Here is a 24,512-nt window from a genome sequence, read left to right as displayed (position 1 = left end):
CAGTGTGTACTGGGATATTACAGAGCCCCCAGTAATGTGCAGTGTGTACTGGGATATTACAGAGCCCCAGTAATGTGCAGTGTGTACTGGGATATTACAGAGCCCCCAGTAATGTGCAGGGTATACTGGGATATTACAGATTCCCCAGTAATGTGCAGTGTGTACTGGGATATTACAGAGCTCCCAGTAATGTGCAGTGTGTACTGGGATATTACAGAGCCCCCAGTAATGTGCAGTGTGTACTGGGATATTACAGATTCCCCAGTAATGTGCAGTGAGTACTGGGATATTACAGAGCCCCCAGTAATGTGCAGTGAGTACTGGAATATTACAGAGCCCCCAGTAATGTGCAGTGAGTACTGGGATAATACAGAGCCCCCAGTAATGTGGAGTACTGGGATATTACAGAGCCCCAGTAATGTGCAGGGTATACTGGGATAATACAGAGCCCCCAGTAATGTGCAGTGTGTACTGGGATATTACAGAGCCCCCAGTAATGTGCAGGTTATACTGGGATATTACAGAGCCCCCAGTAATGTGCAGTGAGTACTGGGATAATAGAGCCCCCAGTAATGTGGAGTACTGGGATATTACAGAGCCCCAGTAATGTGGAGTACTGGGATATTACAGAGCCCCAGTAATGTGCAGTGAGTACTGGGATATTACAGATTCCCCAGTAATGTGCAGGTTATACTGGGATATTACAGAGCCCCCAGTAATGTGCAGGGTGTACTGGGATATTACAGATTCCCCAGTAATGTGCAGGTTATACTGGGATATTACAGAGCCCCCAGTAATGTGCAGGGTATACTGGGATATTACAGATTCCCCAGTAATGTGCAGTGTGTACTGGGATATTACAGAGCCCCCAGTAATGTGCAGTGTGTACTGGGATATTACAGAGCCCCCAGTAATGTGCAGTGAGTACTGGGATATTACAGAGCCCCCAGTAATGTGCAGGTTATACTGGGATATTACAGAGCCCCCAGTAATGTGCAGGTTATACTGGGATATTACAGAGCCCCCAGTAATGTGCAGTGAGTACTGGGATATTACAGAGCCCCCAGTAATGTGCAGTGAGTACTGGGATATTACAGAGCCCCCAGTAATGTGCAGTGTGTACTGGGATATTACAGAGCCCCCGGTAATGTGCAGTGTGTATTGGGATATTACAGAGCCCCCGGTAATGTGCAGTGTGTACTGGGATATTACAGAGCCCCCGGTAATGTGCAGTGTGTACTGGGATATTACAGAGACCCCAGTAATGTGCAGTGTGTACTGGGATATTACAGAACCCCCAGTAATGTGCAATGTCACATGGCTTAGCCGAAGAGAGCTAACAAATCTACTAGGCAAGAGCTTCTGGCTCTCTGGCTGATATAGTGGAGTCAAGGAGCTGCAACTGGCAGATCTCACTTAAGTAGTCAATTCTTTCTAACTACCATCATACTACTTATAATGGAGGGAGCCAGATCACTGATGGCCCCATAACCACTATAGTGCACCGTAGTGGTTATGGTGCTTGGAGTATTCCTTTAACATACTCATGTAACTAGGCCCATAAAAACATTCAGCTCCAGGCCCACGAGACCCTTAATTAGCCCTGGATTTAGGATTGTAGAAGTCGGTGAAATGTAACAGAACTAAATGCCGAGCTAGGTAGCATGGATTGAGGAATATATGAGTCTTTGCCAGGGATTGTTTTTCTAAAAAAGAGAGAATTTTCTAATTCAGGTTTCATGCTTTCACCCTATTGTTATTTCCCCTACATCCTGTACATCTGCATTTTTCTTCCTTTCTCCGGCACTGCTTGTCAATGTTACTGTATAATTTAAACCTTTTGATTGAAAGGCATACTTAGGGGATTGGTAATAAAGTAATATGCTTTTATTCAGCTTACATGTGTAAATGTCAAGGTCAGCGTTTAAGTCTCCATGAGAGACCATTATCAAGAAATTGTTAAAACACTACCGCCAAAATATATACACGAAGATCATGGACAGTGAGGTTGACGTGAGAAAGTGGCTGTGTGACAACACCATGATATCATTTCCCAGACAGTTCCACCCACTAAACAAAACCTTAATAGAAATGAATATTTGTGGCATAGTATCACTCCTTAGGTGATAGGTGCATACAATGTTTGTAGTGAGAGGGAATGGTCAGGTGAATCATGTCATGGTGTAACTTCTAATTCACAAACCTGACTCTTGGTTACTATTCCCCCTTCCTATTGTGTTTAATACTCGTCCCCTAGATTGTAAAATCATTTAAGCAGGGTCCTCATCAACCTATTGTTCCTGTAACATTTTCTAATTGTCTCATTTTTTGTTATTTTTTGTATAATTCTTTATTTTTGTAGTGCATGGTAATTGGTACAGAAGATCAAGAACATTGTACATGGTACCATTAGAAAGAGGGAACATGAAGGTTATAATACATGTCTGAATTACTGCATATTTTTTGTTTTGAAGGTTCTGTGTCAAAGAACAAACTAATTAAAAATGTCTAGGAGAGTATATGCTAGCTAGAAAAAAAGATGGTCTAAACACTCAAAATGCAAAGCATAATTGTGCAGGAGTGTAAACATGGTATAATATTAACTGGAATACTGAGATTAACATTATAGTGCCACTGGGTACTTAAAAAGAGATACAGACTGGCTTGTCTGTGAATAAGCAGGATCCTGCCGTCAGAGATTCATCCCACCCCACACATGGGCCACTTCAGGCAGTCCACCAATTTTACAGGAATGTTGTCGGTGCTCATCTCCATGCTGTATGGTAGGGAGAGACAAGCCCTATGTGTGTGAGCTGTAGGTAAGTCGCTGCGCCATGGTTCCACACCTCCCTAAGTCTAGGCCAAAAGGGGAGCCCACTTTGCTTGTCCAGGGATATTCCTTTGCCCCTCTGCAGGATTTGCAAGTCTGGGGGGGATCACCAGAGGTTGAGAAGTTTATTGTGTCAGTGTGTCAGGCCTTCCTCCTGGAGTGAGATCAGTGATCTGACACCGCAGCTCGGGTTTCAGGCTGAATAGTGGGTTGAGGTCTGGCATATATGCGCTCCCAGAACTTCTGACAGAGCCTGTCGGGAGATCTGACGCCTCTCCCAGGCACCCAGGCATGGTAGGCCTCATAACCGTATGATGTGAGATCTTGGTGTCTTGGGTCCACTAGAGTATCCCCAAGCTACTACACAATGCTAGACAGTGCACAATTCTTGTTGGTCTGTTTTCAGTGCAGTTTGGGCATGAGAAGTATGTTGCCTGATTGTGCCAGAGCTATTGCAGAGCATGTCTGGCCATCGTGGCTGTCAGGCCCTGCCCCCGTAATTGACTCATTTATTGTTAAATTTCCCCATTTATAATATTGTAAAGTGCTGTGGAATAAGTTACCGCTTTATAAATGGCAACAATAATAATAATAATAATGGTGTTTTTACACAGCTGTTTTCTCATGGCAAACCTCACTTTAATTTATCTTTGTGTGTGTGTGTGTGTATATATATATATATATATATATATATATATATATATATATATATATATATTTTTTTTTTTTTTATTATCTTTGGATCAAACATGACAAAACTCCCCACATTGCAAATAGAAAGATGACTGCTATGCATAACCTGCATATCTCAAGCTGGACTTTCAGAAGTCCTCCTTGGGCACAAAAACTCGAGAAATATCGTATCTACAACAGTCCCAGAGTTCATAGCTTCACATGCAAATGACCACTTTGTGGGTCTCATCAGACAGTATTACGCTGGTTCAGGTCTGGAAGTTGAACTCTCTGAGAGAATATAGCGAAATACCAAGAAGTTTTATGGTGAAATCAAACACGATCAAACTCCCTGCAGTGCAAATAGAAAAATTGCTGTTATGCATGACAATGCAAATCTCAAGTTGGAATTTACCTGTAGAAATGCATGTCTGTGCTAATTTGCATGTCAAGCTGGGAACTCTGGGATCATTGTGGAAGCTTGATGTTTCTATGCATGAGGAGGACTCTCACAATCCAACAAGAGACATGCAGGTGACGCATAACCATTTTTTTTTTGTATGTTTATCTATATATTATTGCATCTAAGAAAAGAAACAGTTTAGATGCATGCTGTCGACTTAATTTACACCAGCAGCAATAAATGTTAAAAAAACAAACAGAAAACGAACACCGTTGTCAGATCGTTTGGTGTTCCCATTTTACATTGTATCTGTGGCTTATATATTTGGAGTTAATAAATGCAAAGTGCGTGTGTACACCATGCTAACTTTCTATCTCCCATGCTCCATCCCATTCACAATTCATGCATACTAAACATACTGACATGACAACAAACCACAGTGACCAAATGTGATATTGTTTTACTAATAAAGCTACTTGTTGTGAGTGACAAATGGTTAAGGAAATATCTATGCAAAATATTATGTTGTGTGTATTCAATAAACTCCAAATAGCAGTGAGTTCTAATAAGAAAAGTAAAATTTAGCTAAACACTTGAATTGTCACAAAACTCCAATTCAGCTATATAAGTTACTTACGGCTTTTATTTCGGCCTAAATGTTGCCGTTTAGATTTCAATTCACGGCAATGCACTGCTTAGTGTTGTTTTGCCCATGTTATGTAATTAGAACCAAAGAATTACTCATAGAATGTTAATTGTATTAGTTTCATACCAGGAGACAGTTTCTGTATGTCACAATTAAGTTGTTGTTTTTTCTTAAAATTCATGCCTCATCACTAAAGTGTTTCCTGATAATGAGGTAACTTTTATGGTTAATTTCTATAGTGAGAACGGTCAGGAATTTAAAGTTAATTTCAAATTTAAGGCCAGGGTAGTCAAACTGGAAACATTCTCCAAATCAGCGATGCTTCTAGTTTGGCTACTTTGGCCTTTAATTTGCTATTCACGTTGAATTCCTGACAATTCTTTATTTAGTGAATAAGCCTGTTTGTGCTGCTCTGTACACCATGAGTCTGCTGCCATCTGAAGCACCGAAAGGACTTATTGAAGCTCTAGCTAGCTGATCTTTGCCAAACAGAGATAAAACCTGTCTATTCTTCTTTGGATTTAGCACTTACCCAGACCTGCAGCTGATAATATTTTAAAGGAGGGATACATTGAAATGATAGCTGGGTCAATATGTAATATTAAGATTAATTAACCACAGTATAAAAAAGAAAAACAAAAGGGTGAACCGTTTAGTAGGTGAGCCCCTTTGTAAAGCGAGTAACCCAAATAAAACGTAACTTTTAATAAGTATTGTATACAATATACGTGAAAAAAAACTAAGTCAAATATATAAAAGTTGTCAGCAGAATAAATATAACTTCTGCCTATATAAGGAGAAATCAATTCCCCCCCCAAAAATGCATAAAGCACTTCGAGTAAGAATATATAGGTCCTAAGTAATACTGTTTAAATAAATATTCAAAATAAATAGATAGAAAAATAAATGACAATTAAAGTAGGAAATAACATTTTAAAAAAAAAAAAAAGAAAAGAAAAAGTGTTTGAAAATAAGTCCAATAATATCTCACTGTTCAATCAGTGGTAATTAGAAGCTTAGATTGAGTACTGCAATGAGTTAATACTAGCAACAAGTGTAACTACATGCTGGGAGTCACATATGTTGCCAGTCTAATAACCCAGAGGGGGAAGATAACATTAATTGTAGCAAAACTATTGGTCCTGCCAGAGGTAGCGAGAATTATCAAGGAGATAAAGTTATAAATTGGAAAGGCTAGCTTCCCTACTCTGCTGTGCCTTTGAGGGCACCCCTTAAGGACCAAACCTCTGGAATAAAAAGGGAATCATGACATGTCACGTGTCCTTAAGGGGTTAAAAAGGTGCAAGTTGCCCCCTCCCCCTTATCCAAGTTAAATAAATGCAGTGTGTCAAACAAGACCAAAGCAAAACAACTAAAGAAATGAATTAAGAAATAGTGAAAAAAACAAAACAAAAAAAAAGATAAAATAAATCTTGCATGGGTGGTATAATCTAATGGTGTCGAGGCATTTCCCCTTATCAACTGAACCAACACCATGCAAAGTAACGTCTCGACACACGTTTCGCCGTTAAGGCTCTTCTAGGGGGGGGGGGGGGGGGGGGGGGGGGTTGAGGGTTGATTTATCCTTATATAGGCAGAAGTTATATTTATTCTGCTGACAACTTTTATATATTTGACTTAGTTTTTTTCACGTATATTTTATACAATACTTATTCAAAGTTTTATTTGGGTTACTCGCTTTACAATGGGGCTCACCTACTAAACGGTTTACCCTTTTGTTTTACTTTTCTATACTGTGGTTTATTCGTACTGGGGGTTATCCCCCCTAACCTTAGAGTAACCTGACACCTTCTCCCTGATAGGTTTCCTTTTCTTTATATTTCATTAAGATTAATCATGCTCATATTATCAACCTAAGAAATATTAATTGGTTGAATTGGACCTGCTGCCAATATAGCTAGAGGATCCACGCTTTTTAACAGGTTCTACAGTTGGCTAAATAAGGAAAGTACTACCAATTTCTTGATAAATATCCCCCATATGTAACACATTGAATTCAAATGAATGTGTCTGACTCCTCAACATATCATCATCATTCTCCAAACTGTCAAGGTAAATTCATCTCTTAGCATCTTTAAGATGATCTAGGGTGCTTACTTTCCAAATTCAGCAAATTTTAATTAAATTAACAGAGTTTAGGAATTTATAATGCTGGATTATAGCAACAGTAAATTTACTAACACGCAAAAAATAAAGTAAAATATTTGGTAGTCCTGTCCTACCATTAGTACTCTAAAAAGGTATTCAGCACACAAAAATAAAGAGAAAAAAAAAACCATTCAATACTTTGAATACTTTGTCATATTTATACTATAAATGTAACACTTTTGAAGCACACAAGAATCACAATAGTCACACTATAGCTTACTCACCAGAAGAATTGTCAGGAAAATAAAAGTCTTTAGAGGGAGCCACCAGGACATGCCTTGACTGGAGATCACCCCAGTGGGGCCCATTTGCCACGGGTACGGTCAGTACTGCATAAATTTGAAGTTAATTAAAAGAGTACAGAGTCCTCTCCTCACAATACGAAAGCAAAATAGAGTCTGCTCTAGAACAGTAGCTCCACACCATCTGAGTAAAGGATAACATTTGGCAATAGGATAGTCAAGTGGTTGAGCTTTAAGCTTCCTATACCCCGCCTCTCTGTTCTGTATGACTCATTTTAAAGCTATGCTGGCAAACAAGTGCAGCGTTTATTTTGCATGGTGGATGTAAAACACATTAGAATCTCCAGGACTAAATTAACAACTACAGTTTATTTCATTCCAAAATTAAAAACATAGAAATATATTTCAAGCTGCTAGTGCTTTAGCATTAGCAGCACTGCAAAATCCAAACACCATGTAATACAAAATGTACATAAACACCACTTGAACCCCTCCCACCATGTTTCCTGCTATTATTAGCACTCATTCCAAAGGATATGGGAAGTACCCTTGCCCTCGTCATTCACATTTCTGTATCCTGTCATCCCACGTAAAACATAAAGATAATAAAAAAAGGTTAGAGGGTGCTTTTCATATGTATGATACCGGAGAAACTGACGGAAGCCAAGCACAGAGAGATGGACACAGGTTTCTTCAGGAAGGAAGAGATTCTTTATTGGATCACCGATCGGGACTCAGAGGGACTAACGTCACCAAAATACAACAAGTTCTGAGCCCCGGACAATAGTGCAGGCTCCTTATATAGGCACATAACTCCTCCCATATTAAGCTCCACCCGCACATTCTCTTAACCAATCAACACAAATAAGAATTAACTTCCTGTTTGACCGCATGGCCTGTCCAGCACAATGGAGGAGGGGAATACTACATCCTGTATTCTTGCACATGCTCCGTACACTACTGATCGTATCTTGCCTCGTGCAACCAACTGATCGATACGTCAGCATATGCACGTACACATGCCACGTGGTAATCTCGGCCTACTAAATTTATTTTTACCGAGATTCCACCACATTCCCCCCTTTGATGCCTCTTGATATTTTACAATTACTTGAGGCATCACTTAACCTTAGTTTGCATACACCGCAAGTTACCTTGAACCAGACCAGACTTATCTTATGATGTGAATCTTCAACATTCATCTTCCTGCATTGGTTCTCCCTGATCTAGAGCCTCATATTTATAGATTGCCATTATCTGTGCAGCAGCCTTCCTCTCTGCTATATTTTCTATCAGGCTTTGCACAGACCTAACTACTAAGGGTATAAGACACGGCAGGAGTAGACACAACATTAAAATCAGTAGGACTCCACCTACCACTGCCTTAAGCCCTCCAAACCACTCATACCAGCTACCAAACCAACTACTTGGATTGTACCCTTTCCATACCTGAGTAGGCACATGCGCTAGTTTAACCATATGGCTAGTAAGCTCAGCTATTGCTTGCCCTTCGTCATCTATTTGAAGACAGCAATTGCTCAGGTTAAACTTCCCACATACACCTCCCTCTACTGCCAAAAGGTAATCCAAGGCTAATCTATTTTGGTAGACTGCTGTCCTCATCCTGGTATTATGCTTCGCTAGAAGATTGAGCGCTTGTGATGTCTCGTTAGTAATGATCTCAACCACCGCCTGTAATCTTATAATACGGTTGAGCATATAAATAGGGGTTCTATAACCAAAGGTACCATCTTCTGCCCACGTGGCTGGCCCATAATAATCTATAATACGCTGGGGAGGCCATTCATTATCTTCCCAGGCGCCTATCTCTATGGGCCCCCTTTTCTTCCTATGATTCACATCATACACTTTAACACCTAAAGTCTCACCTGTTTCAATAGGTAACAAGAAGAAGGATGGTTTAAGCATACCCAACACACATGCCCCTTCCCAGTCCTGTGGCAACTCCGAATAGGCTTTCTTACCACAGATCCAGTACAAATTTGCTGGGGCTCTCCAGGTAGATGTGATGGATAGGTCAAACCACACATCCTTTAAATTGGCGTATCTAGCAAACGGGTTAGATGGTTCTGAGACATTTGAAGCCGACCACCAAGTTGTATTCTTTGTATCATCATCATAAGCTTTTTGCCATAGACAAGTTAATTCTCCTACAGAAGTATTATACATTATTCCTTTCCTTGCTATGCAAACATAACCTATGATGGAGGTCTTTAATCTCCACTCAGATTTACCTCTAACACTCGTATGATAATCGGCTAGTGTAGATATTAATTGGTCAACTGCCTCAGAACCGGACATTACCTCCTTTGCTTCCCAAGGCCATTGGTCTCCCATGTTAGTACCTCCACACACATAGCAGTTGGTAACATTAAGACTACCGGCAATACTTTCAGCTAAATCAATGAACAGGTTTTTAGCATTATGGGGGATCTTATTATCTATACTCATCTCTTCATAAAAGGAATGGTATACTTGATGAGTCTGGGAGGATACCGTATCAGTCTCTATCCCTATAAACAATACTGTCCCAGGATCTAAACCCGTCCCATATATTTGAAACCCAAATAAATTACCATACTTGTCTAAGAACTTGTCGGGGTTATTTATAAGTATATGGACTGGATTGCATTCCATAGACTTACAATATGGGCTAGTAGGCAACTTAGTCACTATCATGTCCTTGTCTACTGTCTGTCCCCAAGTTGCCCACCCCACACAAGACCAATATGGGCAAAAGTTATAATCTCTATTTGGGCATCTAGGACTCACATATTTATTTTTACTACTGGGACAAATATATTTATCATTAGACCCATACGTCCTCTCCCATCTAAGATCCCCACATACATTCCACGGCTTTCTACCACTTGATATCGCCTTACATGCATCAAATAGCAGAACACCCGAAGAATGTACGGATTCTAACACCGTCTTATTAATTAGGGTCCCCTGAGGATCTCCATTCCTGAGAGTCAACCAAATTGTACGAGGTTGATACTCCGGACTGAAGCACTTAGGTTCTCCTACTCCTAAATGGCACACACTATATTCTATATTAAGGTATCTACATCTGGATACATCTCCTTTACACTCGTATTGTGAATGCCAAATTAGGGTTTGGGAAATATGGTTACCTGTTCTTGTAGTCTTAATGCATACCTCACAGCTAGGAGTGTCGGTACCTCTACCTTCCTGAATATAAAAACACATATAAATAAACACTATCAAAAACACATCTTTCGTCGTCATCCTCAGTCTTCGTCCGTGCGAAGGCACCTCAGCTTCCAGGATGTAAGGGCTGCAGGGAATGGAGTTCTGCTCGTCTTCACAGGAGTCCCTTCGAGACTTTCCCTGGCTTATACACTATATGTCGGTGAGCGGACAGGCTTTATTATGGCCGTCTAAACACTCACTTCACCAAATCTCTGTAACAATAAAATTTATAATCCACAAAGTTCCTCGTTACTCCGACTGAGTCGTGCGTTTTAACCGGATCTTGCAGGGATTCTCTGGATCTGCTGTAACTTGCCAAGAATCGACTGCTGCTGGTTTAACCCTGGAGTGATGTATCCACGGAGTCACTTCGGCTACTTTTATCGCTGTAGGGGTAGACAAAAGAACAACATAAGGACCTCTCCACTTGGGCCCTAACGGTACATTATTCCACTCTTTAATCCACACTTGGTCTCCTGGGTGGTAACTATGAACTGGGGGATAAATATTCACAGGTAATCTATCTTGTACCCATTTCTGTACCTCCTCCATAGTCCTACCCAACTCTACAACCTGCTGCCGGGTAATTCCTTCTCCCAACTGACTCAAATCCCCCCTTAAGTTACCAAGTACGGGAGGTGGTCGCCCATACATGATTTCAAAAGGAGAGAGGCCCATCCTTCTGGTAGGGGTACTGCGGATTCGCAATAGAGCTATGGGTAAGAGAACGTTCCACTTAAGTTGGGTTTCCTGACACATTTTAGCCAACTGATTCTTAATAGTTCTATTCATTCTCTCTACCTTACCAGAACTCTGGGGTCTATATGCAGTATGAAGTCTCCACTTTATACCAAGCATATGAGTCAGTTGCTGTAGGCAATGGTGAACAAAAGCTGGACCATTGTCCGATCCTATAGAGCAGGGTAGTCCATATCGGGGTATTATTTCTCGTAACAGGAATCTCACAACTTCTCCTGCTTTCTCTGTACGAGTAGGACATGCTTCTACCCAGCCTGAATAGGTGCACACAATTACCAACAGGTAACGATGTCCACCCGACTTAGGCATCACTGTGAAGTCAATTTGTAAATCGGACATGGGGAGTCCCCCCATAAACTGGACTCCTGGTGGCTTTACTGGTCCTTGTCTTGCATTATTTTTAGCACACGTTACACATCTTCGTACAATGGCCTGAGTCAAGTTGGACAATCTTGGTATGTAGAAATGTTTTCTGAGAGATTCTTCTGTGCTGTCTCTCCCAGAATGTGTCCCGTTGTGATAATTTTGGACAATTTCTACCGCTAGTGATGCTGGAATGACTATTCTTCCATCTTCTAACTGATACCATTTGTTCTCCAAATACTTTCCAGGTTCAGTCTTTAACCACTCCTCTTCTTGAGCTGTATAAACTGGAGTCCATTGAGACAGTGGAGTTGGTATTAGAGCAGCTATATGCCCCACATATTCCTGTCTTCCCGATTCAGCGGCACGCTTAGCTGTACTGTCTGCCATCCGATTTCCCTTGGTTACATCACCATCTCCTCTCAGATGCGCTCGACAATGTATGATACCGACTTCTTTCGGCTCCCACACTGCTTCCAATAGTTGTAGGATTTCAGCTGCATACTTGATTTCTTTGCCTTCTGAATTCAATAGTCCTCTTTCTTTATACAAAGCTCCGTGGGCATGAGTGGTTAAAAACGCATACTTGGAGTCCGTGTAGATGTTCACTCTTAAACCTTCAGCCAATTGTAACGCTCGTGTCAGTGCTATCAATTCTGCCTTTTGTGCTGATGTTCCTTTTGCTAGTGGCCGAGCTTCTATCACCTTGTCTATTGTTGTTACTGCATATCCTGCATAGCGGATCCCTTCTTTCACATAACTACTGCCGTCGGTGTAATATTGAACATCGGGGTTCTGGATGGGAAAATCACGAAGATCTGGTCTACTTGAAAATACTTCATCCATTACTTCCAAACAATCATGTTGACTTTCAGTAGGTTGTGGCAAAAGGGTAGCTGGATTTAAGGTGTTTACAGTCTCTAAATGCACTCTTGGGTTTTCACACAACATTGCTTGATACTTGGTCATACGGCTGTTACTAAACCAATGATTTCCTTTGTAATCCAACAACGTCTGTACTGCATGTGGGACTCGTACATAAAGTTCTTGACCTAGAGTGAGTTTATCGGCTTCAGCTACTAGCAGGGCGGCTGCAGCTACTGCTCTTAGACAAGGTGGAAGTCCGCTGGCCACTGCATCCAGTTGCTTAGACATGTAGGCAACAGGTCTTTGCCATGATCCCAAGTACTGTGTCAATACTCCCACAGCCATTCTTCTTTGCTCATGTACATACAGGTAGAATGGTCGTGTGTGATCAGGTAGACCTAATGCTGGGGCACTCATCAAAGCCTTCTTCACATCTTCAAATGCCGTTTGCTGTTCTTGAGTCCATAAGAAGGGGTCGTGCTCTGTACCTTTGATAGCTGCATACAGAGGTTTTGACAGTATCGCGTAGCTGGGAATCCATATCCTACAGAAGCCTGCTGCCCCCAAGAATTCTCGCACTTGTCTTCTATTCTTGGGTATCGGTATTTGGCACACAGCTTCTTTTCTCTCTGGCCCCATAATTCTTTGACCTTCAGAGATATGGAATCCCAGATATTTGACAGTTGGCAAACACAACTGAGCCTTCTTTCTAAACACCTTGTATCCTGCCTTCCAGAGAATGTGTAGTAGATCGTGCGTTGCTTGCTGACATATTTCCTTTGTAACTGCTGCTATCAACAAGTCATCTACATATTGTAACAATACACACTCTCCTGGGATGGACTCGAAATCCAGTAGATCTTGGCTTAGAGCTGAACCAAATAGGGTAGGTGAATTTTTAAACCCTTGGGGCAGTCTTGTCCAGGTCATTTGGCGTTTTGAGCCCGTTACAGCGTTTTCCCATTGGAAAGCGAAAATACATTGACTTTCTGCGGCAATTCGGAGGCAAAAGAAGGCATCTTTGAGGTCTAAGACTGTAAAGTAAGTAGCCCCGCCCGGAATTAAAGCAAGCAGGTTATATGGATTGGGTACAACTGGATGTATACTAACAACCGCATCATTGACTGCTCTCAAGTCCTGCACAGGTCGATACTCATCTGTACCGGGCTTTTGAACAGGCAGCAATGGGGTGTTCCAGGGGGAAGTACAGAATTTTAGGATACCATACCGTATGAACTTATCCAGATAAGATTGGATGTTCTTCTTAGCCTTCTGCGGGATGTGGTATTGTCTTAGGCTCACTGGATAAACCCCAAGTTTTAGTTCAATTTTAATAGGTGGAATATTGCGGGCCAGTCCTGGTGGGTTGTTCTCTGCCCAAACTCCTGGTATGTTGAATAAGGACTCATCACTCCTAGGGTTTTGGCTAGTCAACGCTGTATAAAGTCGCCACTCTTCTTCCTTTGGTACAGATAATGTCATAATACCTGAAGGTCCATTAAACTTTAAGGATGTTGTTCCATTTGGTAGGAACGTAATCTGCGCTTGTAATTTAGATAGCATATCACGTCCCAGCAATTGGACTGGACATTCAGGCACATAAAGGAATTGATGTTTTACTACGTGGCCTCCCAATGTACAGAGTCGACTTTTAAGAACCGTTTTTTCAGCACTTCTTCCAGTTGCTCCTATCACAGTAATAGTCCTTCCAGATGGAGGAGCAACTAGATTAGTCACCACCGAATGTTCAGCACCAGTGTCGATCATGAACGCACTCCTTTTTCCCCCTATTGATACATCGACCATAGGCTCCGCTCGACCAAGGGGGATGGAGCCCGGTCGGTATCAATAGTTCTCCATGACCGTGTCAGCCAATCCTACAAAGTCCCTACCTTCTCTATCGCGGGACCTTTGCGCTGCTGGGAAATACCTATCTTCCCTAACACTTCCTCTGTTCCCATTGCTCCCTCTATTACCATTACTCCCTCCGGGGCCTCCTCTACCTCTCGCTCTGCCTCTAAAGTTTCCATAACCTGTCCTAGGTCTGTCTCTCTCAGACTGTTCTCTTCGCGGACACTCATTTCTCCAATGCCCTTCTTCTCTACAGTATGCGCACTGATTTCTACTTAGAGGTTCCTCATTCCACTTACTATCGCCTCTATCTGGGCCCCGTCTATCTACGCCCTCGATTGCTACCGCTAGCATATCTGCCTTTCTACGCATCTTGCGCTCTTCCTCTTTCTTACTTTCTGTTTCCCTGTTCATATATACTTTATTCACTACCTCCATTAGTTGGGTGATGGACATTCCTGCAAACCCTTCTAACTTTTGTAGCTTGCGCTTAATATCTCCGTAAGCTTGGCTGACAAAGGCGGAGTTCACCATTCGGGAATTATCTGCGTCTTCCGGATTAAAGGGGATATACAAGCGGTATGCCTCCAATAATCGGTCATAAAAGACACTGGGCGCTTCATCACTTTTCTGAATCACCTCAACTGTCTTCGACATATTAATGGCTTTCTTTCCTCCGGCTTTCATGCCAGCAATTATAGCGTCTCTATAGGCTCTGAGTTGAACCATATCAGCACCATTTACATTCCAATCGGGATCTGTGTTAGGATAATGTGTTGCGGCCCATGCTGCTGGATTAGCTTGATTCAAAGTACGGGCTTTATCCTCTAACGCTTTAATGGCCGCTTGATTAATTCTTGTCCTTTCCTCATTGTTAAACAAAGTCATTAATAACTGCTGGCAATCAGCCCATATCGGGTTATGTGTCTGAACTATTGAGGTGAACAGATCAGTCATAGCTTGTGGTTATACGAGGAATTGTGGGTCTTCCAGTTTAAGAGATCGGTTGTCGTGAATGGGACATATACGAAGACTGGGTCAGCATGTGCCATTTGACCTGCGGCATCGATATAGGCTGACCCGGGATTCAGACGAAGAGGCATCTGATAGTGTTTTAATTGTTGGGTACCGGTCAGTTGTCGGGTTTGTATGGGGCTACGTGGAGGGGCGTCAGTTATGGGTTCCAGTCGGGGAGAAATAGGGTATGAGGATGTGGGAGCTTGGTTTTGGGAAAAGGTAGTAAATAAAACACTTCGGGTCGAGCTAGAAGAAGCTTGACCGGAAGTCTGAAGTGGCGCCAAATCAGGATATTCAGACCTAATGGGGGTTGGCTCTGATTCCGGAAGGGGAGATTTAGTACGAGAGGGGGTGGATTCTGTACTGGAGGAGGAAGCGGAAGTGGATGAGGGCAATGAGGGGAGGGTTGCAGGACTTCCTGCATTTGCGTCACTTCCTCTTAAAGGAAAGTAAGGGGGCGGCAAAGGGATCTCGGACTCAGGGGGCGTGTCCAAAATGGGCCTAACCACAGTCCTAGTGGACAAACAAGTCCTGGCCACCATGAGGCGACATTGCTCCTCGTGGCATGTCTGGATCCATTTTGGCGAGTCATTTACGGCCTGTCTCCAACAATCAATATATGGAAACTGCCCGTAAAGTTCAGGCCTACCTGATACAGCCACGTGTAAGCGCTGTACCAGAGTTGGATCCAAACTGCCACGTGGCGGCCATGCCGCAACCAAAGTAGGCCACTCCCTAGTACACAAAGTGACCAAACGTACAGAAGACATTTTAACCCCAAAATCACATTTTGTAAATCCCTTTTTAAAATTCTTCACCATACAACCTAAGGGATCCGGAATCGTTGACTGCGACGCGCCCATACTTAACAATGGAACGTCGTCGACAACGAATACTATACACGCGTACTATTCAACAGTCACACCCGTTTCCTCTGGCAACAGCACCACGTGGTACGGTTACCAAGTGAAACGTATACAATAACACAATAAACACTCAGGGAATTCCCGTACACACACAGCTGTTACACCAGTCACTATATAATCAATATTATGCCCTTTGGCGAAACTATACAGTCACCCACGCTATAATTCTCTATATATGAATTACCCGTCTATAACACACCCCAGTAACATCGTCTTTTACAAATAGCGGTTACAGTACGGTTAGCATAGGTCAAAGCACAATTTAAGGTCACAATACAATTATTAGTGGTTATGGTGTTAAACATGCAATGGACGACAATGATTAGTACTTATATACAGTGTCAGTAAATATACAGGGTTATGGTACCGTGCACTATGATACAGCAACAACTATTAACACTCTCGCTAGACGGCTGAGCTCGCGCTATCTAACAAGATATACACTTTACTAACAATCTTTAACACATTTACAATTCCCAACTAAACTATTGGCCAGTACCTTGAATGGACTACCTAAAAACCATCTACATACGTTTTGGTTAGCCACACTGCCCAAGCACCACATATAGCGAGCTAGAGGACCGAATTTACACAGACGCCTCTTAGTCGATAACTATCAAAAATCTAGTGGGTTCCAAATTTACACGCCTTCCCACTTAGCCAAGATAGGTTGAGAGCTAGCGAACCGAATTTACACAGACGCCGCTTAGTCTCCCGGTCCCTCCGACCTAGCGAACAAAATATACACCCTAGAACGCTAGTCTAGACAAGACACCGGTGTCCGGCTAGGGCTATTTACACCAGAACCCCGCCTGACTAACAAAATCAAACGGTCTGACTAAAGAGCGTTCGATCGAGCGGTGCGCCTTCGCTCCTTCCCTCCGACAGAGGGGGCAGATTCCATACACAGATTTAAACCCCTTTTGGGCCTACCGCACAATCGGTATACCCCTAGTGGGTCTGCCGTCTAAAACAGCAGTTGTCTTACCTCCTCGTTCCTGAACCTGAGTTCACACTCATCGACGGGGACACCCCAGCACTTCTTACGTAGAGGCCGATGATCTCCTGGACAACAGACCAGTGGCGCCGAGACGAAGGAGGTCCACGCAGAAGTTCAGGGGTGCAGCCGTAGAGAATGTGGGCAAAGATAGACCGTCTCACGCCTCTGCCTCTCAGCTACCGTTGAACGATGAGCTTCCCGGCCAATGCACCAAATGATACCGGAGAAACTGACGGAAGCCAAGCACAGAGAGATGGACACAGGTTTCTTCAGGAAGGAAGAGATTCTTTATTGGATCACCGATCGGGACTCAGAGGGACTAACGTCACCAAAATACAACAAGTTCTGAGCCCCGGACAATAGTGCAGGCTCCTTATATAGGCACATAACTCCTCCCATATTAAGCTCCACCTGCACATTCTCTTAACCAATCAACACAAATAAGAATTAACTTCCTGTTTGACCGCATGGCCTGTCCAGCACAATGGAGGAGGGGAATACTACATCCTGTATTCTTGCACATGCTCCGTACACTACTGATCGTATCTTGCCTCGTGCAACCAACTGATCGATACGTCAGCATATGCACGTACACATGCCACGTGGTAATCTCGGCCTACTAAATTTATTTTTACCGAGATTCCACCACATGCCTACTGTTTGCTATTTATTATATACATGGAATTATATACTTCCGTCTCTGGTTTATATATCTGGGCTCTTGGGATGGGAATATAAAATAAAGTAATACTATACCGTCACTGGTATAGGGTAACTTGGGACAGACAGGTTCTGAGACTGTGGATAAGTGATTGAATATAGTCTGGCTTGTTTGAGAAAGCCCTCCTTTAGAGAAAAGGACTGGATACACCAATTGTGTTTGTGGGGGCAGGGTGCTACCTGTAAGGCTTGACGGCCTAGTGTGCTCAGACTAATTCAATGTCACTTGGTAAAAAAAAGCTGAATCCCCATATTTGTTTGCTGAGATAGGTGATTGTAAGTAGCAGGGGTCAAGTCCTGGGGGAAAAAGTGTGGGAACGAACTCACCCAAGATTCATCTACCTCTCCTCCCGGAAGTCTGAAGTGGCGCCAAATCAGGATATTCAGACCTAATGGGGGTTGGCTCTGATTCCGGAAGGGGAGATTTAGTACGAGAGGGGGTGGATTCTGTACTGGAGGAGGAAGCGGAAGTGGATGAGGGCAATGAGGGGAGGGTTGCAGGACTTCCTGCATTTGCGTCACTTCCTCTTAAAGGAAAGTAAGGGGGCGGCAAAGGGATCTCGGACTCAGGGGGCGTGTCCAAAATGGGCCTAACCACAGTCCTAGTGGACAAACAAGTCCTGGCCACCATGAGGCGACATTGCTCCTCGTGGCATGTCTGGATCCATTTTGGCGAGTCATTTACGGCCTGTCTCCAACAATCAATATATGGAAACTGCCCGTAAAGTTCAGGCCTACCTGATACAGCCACGTGTAAGCGTTGTACCAGAGTTGGATCCAAACTGCCACGTGGCGGCCATGCCGCAACCAAAGTAGGCCACTCCCTAGTACACAAAGTGACCAAACGTACAGAAGACATTTTAACCCCAAAATCACATTTTGTAAATCCCTTTTTAAAATTCTTCACCATACAACCTAAGGGATCCGGAATCGTTGACTGCGACGCGCCCATACTTAACAATGGAACGTCGTTGACAACGAATACTATACACGCGTACTATTCAACAGTCACACCCGTTTCCTCTGGCAACAGCACCACGTGGTACGGTTACCAAGTGAAACGTATACAATAACACAATAAACACTCAGGGAATTCCCGTACACACACAGCTGTTACACCAGTCACTATATAATCAATATTATGCCCTTTGGCGAAACTATACAGTCACCCACGCTATAATTCTCTATATATGAATTACCCGTCTATAACACACCCCAGTAACATCGTCTTTTACAAATAGCGGTTACAGTACGGTTAGCATAGGTCAAAGCACAATTTAAGGTCACAATACAATTATTAGTGGTTATGGTGTTAAACATGCAATGGACGACAATGATTAGTACTTATATACAGTGTCAGTAAATATACAGGGTTATGGTACCGTGCACTATGATACAGCAACAACTATTAACACTCTCGCTAGACGGCTGAGCTCGCGCTATCTAACAAGATATACACTTTACTAACAATCTTTAACACATTTACAATTCCCAACTAAACTATTGGCCAGTACCTTGAATGGACTACCTAAAAACAATCTACATACGTTTTGGTTAGCCACACTGCCCAAGCACCACATATAGCGAGCTAGAGGACCGAATTTACACAGACGCCTCTTAGTCGATAACTATCAAAAATCTAGTGGGTTCCAAATTTACACGCCTTCCCACTTAGCCAAGATAGGTTGAGAGCTAGCGAACCGAATTTACACAGACGCCGCTTAGTCTCCCGGTCCCTCCGACCTAGCGAACAAAATATACACCCTAGAACGCTAGTCTAGACAAGACACCGGTGTCCGGCTAGGGCTATTTACACCAGAACCCCGCCTGACTAACAAAATCAAACGGTCTGACTAAAGAGCGTTCGATCGAGCGGTGCGCCTTCGCTCCTTCCCTCCGACAGAGGGGGCAGATTCCATACACAGATTTAAACCCCTTTTGGGCCTACCGCACACTCGGTATACCCCTAGTGGGTCTGCCGTCTAAAACAGCAGTTGTCTTACCTCCTCGTTCCTGAACCTGAGTTCACACTCATCGACGGGGACACCCCAGCACTTCTTACGTAGAGGCCGATGATCTCCTGGACAACAGACCAGTGGCGCCGAGACGAAGGGAGGTCCACGCAGAAGTTCAGGGGTGCAGCCGTAGAGAATGTGGGCAAAGATAGACCGTCTCACGCCTCTGCCTCTCAGCTACCGTTGAACGATGAGCTTCCCGGCCAATGCACCAAATGATACCGGAGAAACTGACGGAAGCCAAGCACAGAGAGATGGACACAGGTTTCTTCAGGAAGGAAGAGATTCTTTATTGGATCACCGATCGGGACTCAGAGGGACTAACGTCACCAAAATACAACAAGTTCTGAGCCCCGGACAATAGTGCAGGCTCCTTATATAGGCACATAACTCCTCCCATATTAAGCTCCACCCGCACATTCTCTTAACCAATCAACACAAATAAGAATTAACTTCCTGTTTGACCGCATGGCCTGTCCAGCACAATGGAGGAGGGGAATACTACATCCTGTATTTTTGCACATGCTCCGTACACTACTGATCGTATCTTGCCTCGTGCAACCAACTGATCGATACGTCAGCATATGCACGTACACATGCCACGTGGTAATCTCGGCCTACTAAATTTATTTTTACCGAGATTCCACCACATGCCTACTGTTTGCTATTTATTATATACATAGAATTATATACTTCCGTCTCTGGTTTATATATCTGGGCTCTTGGGATGGGAATATAAAATAAAGTAATACTATACCGTCACTGGTATAGGGTAACTTGGGACAGACAGGTTCTGAGACTGTGGATAAGTGATTGAATATAGTCTGGCTTGTTTGAGAAAGCCCTCCTTTAGAGAAAAGGACTGGATACACCAATTGTGTTTGTGGGGGCAGGGTGCTACCTGTAAGGCTTGACGGCCTAGTGTGCTCAGACTAATTCAATGTCACTTGGTAAAAAAAAGCTGAATCCCCATATTTGTTTGCTGAGATAGGTGATTGTAAGTAGCAGGGGTCAAGTCCTGGGGGGAAAAGTGTGGGAACGAACTCACCCAAGATTCATCTACCTCTCCTCCCGCCCCCCCCCCCCCCCCAAAATATATTTTTTGGGGAATGCATTTATATATATTGCAGAAAATTCAGTGCAACATTTACTGTAAAGTGCCAGTTTACACAAACAACTGCAAAATTCACATGCAATAAACAAACCTTAGGGTGCTGGCTGGCCTCAGGGAGGGTGCTGGCTGGCCTCAGGGTGCTGACAAGGCCTCAGGGACTCAGGGAGGGTGCTGGCTGGCCTCAGGGTTCTGACAAGGCCTCAGGGAGGGCCTCAGGGTGCTGACAAGGCCTCAGGGAGGGTGCTGGCTGGCCTTAGGGTGCTGACCTGGCATCAGGGTGCTGGCTTGCCATAGGGTTCTGACTGGCCTCAGGGAGGGTGCTGTATTAGGGTGCTGACCTGGCTTAGGGAGGGTGCTGACCTGGTTAGGGAGGGTGCTGGCTGGCCATAGGGTACTGACCTGGCCTCAGGGTGCTGGCTGGCCTCAGGGATCGTGCTGGCTTGATTTAGGGTGCTTACCTGGCGTAGGGAGGGTGCTGAGCTGGCCTCATGGTGCTGATCTGGCCTCGGGGTCCTGCCTGGCCTCAGGGTGCTGGCTGGGCTGGCCTCAGGGGTGCTGACAAAGCCTCAGGGAGGGTGCTGGCTGGCCTCAGGGAGGGTGCTGACAAGGCCTCAGGGAGGGTGCTGGCTGGCCTCAGGGTGCTGGCTGGCCTTAGGGTGCTGACCTGGCATCAGGGAGGGTGCTGGCTGGCCATAGGGTTGTGACTGACCTCAGGGAGGGTGCTGTATTAGGGTGCTGACCTGGCCTTAGGTTGCTGACCTGGCTTAGGGAGGGTGCTGGCTGACCTCATGGTGCTGGCTGGGCTGGGCTGGCCTGGCCTCAGGGGTGCTGTGGTCTCAGGCAGTGTGCTGGCTGGCCGGGCAGAAGGAGTGTGGGTGAACAGCGCTAGAGATCAGAAATTGTACATACGTTTAGTAGAAATACTGGCCAGCGGAGTAACTTAAAAAAAAGGAGAAACAAAGATACAAATAATGGTACAGTATGTATGAACGATATAATTCCACAAGAACAAATGGGTTATATTCACACTCACACTTTGAGGAGCTATATCAGCTCGGTGTTAAGAGCTTGGACGGAATAATCCCCGTCTATGGATTTCTTGAGGTTCCAGATCGTTGGTGAGTTTATAGGTGTAAGTATTATATACTAGAGCAACGACCTGCTCTAGTTTGGAGAATTTCAGGTGGAATAATCCCCACCTCGGGATATAGTGGACCCAGGTATAGCAGCAAAGCAGTATTAAATAGGAAGGAGGACAAAAAAAATGACTGGATAGTTTAAAAATTATATATACTTTAATACAATAAGTAAAAAGTGAATAATACACTGTAGCGGAGAGCTGATATCCCACAGCTATTCTCCACTGACGATCCCAGGAAGGCTCAGGAACAAGGCAATAGTAGATCCATAGGCAGAGTTTCCAGCAGGCAAAGTAACACAGCGATATCCCCACAGCAATCCCAATAACTGGACGACACACAGTTTCAGGAACAGAACTGCTGGCTGGTACATCCAGCCTGCCTTTTATTACAACTGTACACAGACAAGCCACACCCAGGGGGAGGCATAAAACAACCAATGGTATCTTGGGTACAACCCACACATCCCCTCCCCTTAGTGTGACACATAATCCCATTATTGTACAGTTTCAAACATAACTTTTACACCATATTCATAACTTCTATAATATTCATTACATTCGCATAAAAATACATATTCACAATCAATCCATTCAGGGGAATAACATATAAAAAAATGGCATGAATCAGACCAGGGGTTTAAAAGTTAGTAAAAGTATCTTTTGTTCCCCCTGGCTGATTGTATTTTAATCTGGCTCAAACAGTAAAAGTAAAACCATCCCCACAATGCATCCTGGCTTCCTCCCTTCTGCCCTGGAGATAATTGGAGAAGGAATCCAATTATCTCCAAAGACAGAGCCAAACTCCATTACCCACATGGCAGACAAAAAGACAGTAAAAGACATAAAATTACATACTGATACATTTAGTACATAAAACACACATTTCTACATATCCCCAGATAGCTTTGATCTGACTGCACATTATTAGATGAATGGCACTCAGATCACACGAATAAGCCTTTCTGCAGGGAAAATAAACAGTTTAACCTGCAGGGCCATAGTCCAAAGGCAAGAGGCGGGCAAGCAGCCCCCTCCAAGGACACGTGGCGAGGTCGGTTTCGCCACACTTCTCCCCTTTGCCCCCAGACTAACAGGGTAGATGAGGGCAATCCATAATACAGGGAGGACAGCCACAATAGGGTTCCGCTACACTGCTCCCCCTTGCCCACAAGCCGGCATACACAGTCTGATCCAACACGGATCGGCTTGGGGATGTCCGGGGCTCACGGATCATTTTTCTAGGTCAGTTTGTCTGGACAACCCGTCAGCATTTCCATTCTGCTTACCCGGTCGGTACTGGATATTAAAGTCAAAGGGCTGCAGCGCCAAACTCCAGCGCAGCAGCCTGGCATTGTCCCCAGCCACCCGGTTCAGCCATACTAACGGGTTGTGATCCGTGAGCAAGGACAAGGGCTGTCCGTACAGATAGGGCTGCAGTTTCTTTAGGGCCCACACCACAGCCAGGCATTCTTTTTCGATGGCGGCGTAGCTTACTTCTCTAGGTAACAGCTTACGACTGATGTAAGCCACGGGATGTTCTCCGCCATCGGCCCCGACTTGGCTCAGTACTGCTCCCAATCCAAACATAGAAGCGTCTGTGTGAACAAGAAATTGTTTAGTTGGATTGGGAGCTGCCAAGACAGGGGCATTTATCAGTGCATTTTTCAGTTGTTGGAATGCCTGCTCACACTCCGGGGTCCAGTTTACTTGGCGGGGAAGGTTCTTACGGGTCAGGTCTGTGAGGGGTTTGGCCAGGGCGCTATAATTGGGGACAAACTTCCTGTAATACCCCGCGGTCCCTAGAAATGCTAACACCTGGGTCTTAGTCCTAGGGGTGGGCCACTGAGCTACGGCCTCTACTTTGGCAGGTTCGGGCTTCTGTTTACCGCACCCTACTCTATGTCCCAGGTACTGCACCTCAGCCATTCCGATACTACACTTAGCCGGCTTCAGGGTCAAACCAGCTTCCCTTATCCTGTCTAGTACAGCTCCTATATGAGCCAAGTGTTCTTGCCACGTATTGCTAAAAATAGCAATATCGTCCAGGTAGGCACAGGTATAGTCCTGGAATCCATCCAGAAGTCGATCTACCATCCTCTGGAAGGTAGCTGGGGCGTTTTTCATCCCAAATGGCATGACCTTAAACTGATACAAGCCAAATGGGGTGACAAAGGCCGACTTCGGGATGGCGTCTGGGGCCAGGGGGATTTGCCAATATCCTTTACACAAGTCAATAGTGGTGAGGTATTGGCCCCTGGCCATTCTGTCTAGTAACTCGTCTATCCGGGGCATAGGATAGGCGTCTGACACGGTTTTCTCATTTAATCTCCTATAGTCCACGCAGAAGCGAGTCGTACCGTCTCGCTTCGGCACGAGGACTACCGGAGAGGCCCATGGACTATCTGAGGGCTCTATCACCCCCAGTTGGAGCATCTCATCGATCTCCTTGCGCATGTTTTCTCTCACCGCTTCTGGGATGCGGTAGGGGGTCTGGCGCATGGGTAGTTGCCCTGGGGTCTCGACCCGGTGAGTTGCCAGAG

At 44.2% G+C, this 24,512-nt stretch overlaps 1 protein-coding gene across 2 annotated transcripts in view; it reads right to left on the bottom strand.

Annotated features, from left to right (window-relative positions):
- LOC134602952 (tumor necrosis factor receptor superfamily member 10A-like) overlaps nucleotides 1-7,177 on the bottom strand; it is a 49,143-nt gene extending 41,966 nt beyond the window's left edge. The window contains exon 1 of one of the 2 annotated variants that reach the window (XM_063448459.1): nucleotides 6,945-7,177. In XM_063448459.1, coding sequence (XP_063304529.1) covers nucleotides 6,945-7,028 — 84 coding nt within the window. In that variant the 5' untranslated portion in view covers nucleotides 7,029-7,177. The remainder of the gene's footprint in view (nucleotides 1-6,944) is intronic. The other variant, XM_063448458.1, reaches the window with a different exon arrangement.
- Between the last annotated feature and the right edge of the window lie 17,335 nt (nucleotides 7,178-24,512).

This window comes from Pelobates fuscus, chromosome 3, assembly GCF_036172605.1.
Source record: "Pelobates fuscus isolate aPelFus1 chromosome 3, aPelFus1.pri, whole genome shotgun sequence".
NCBI classification, from domain to species: Eukaryota; Metazoa; Chordata; class Amphibia; order Anura; family Pelobatidae; genus Pelobates; species Pelobates fuscus.
This window is presented reverse-complemented; position numbering and strand designations above follow the sequence as displayed.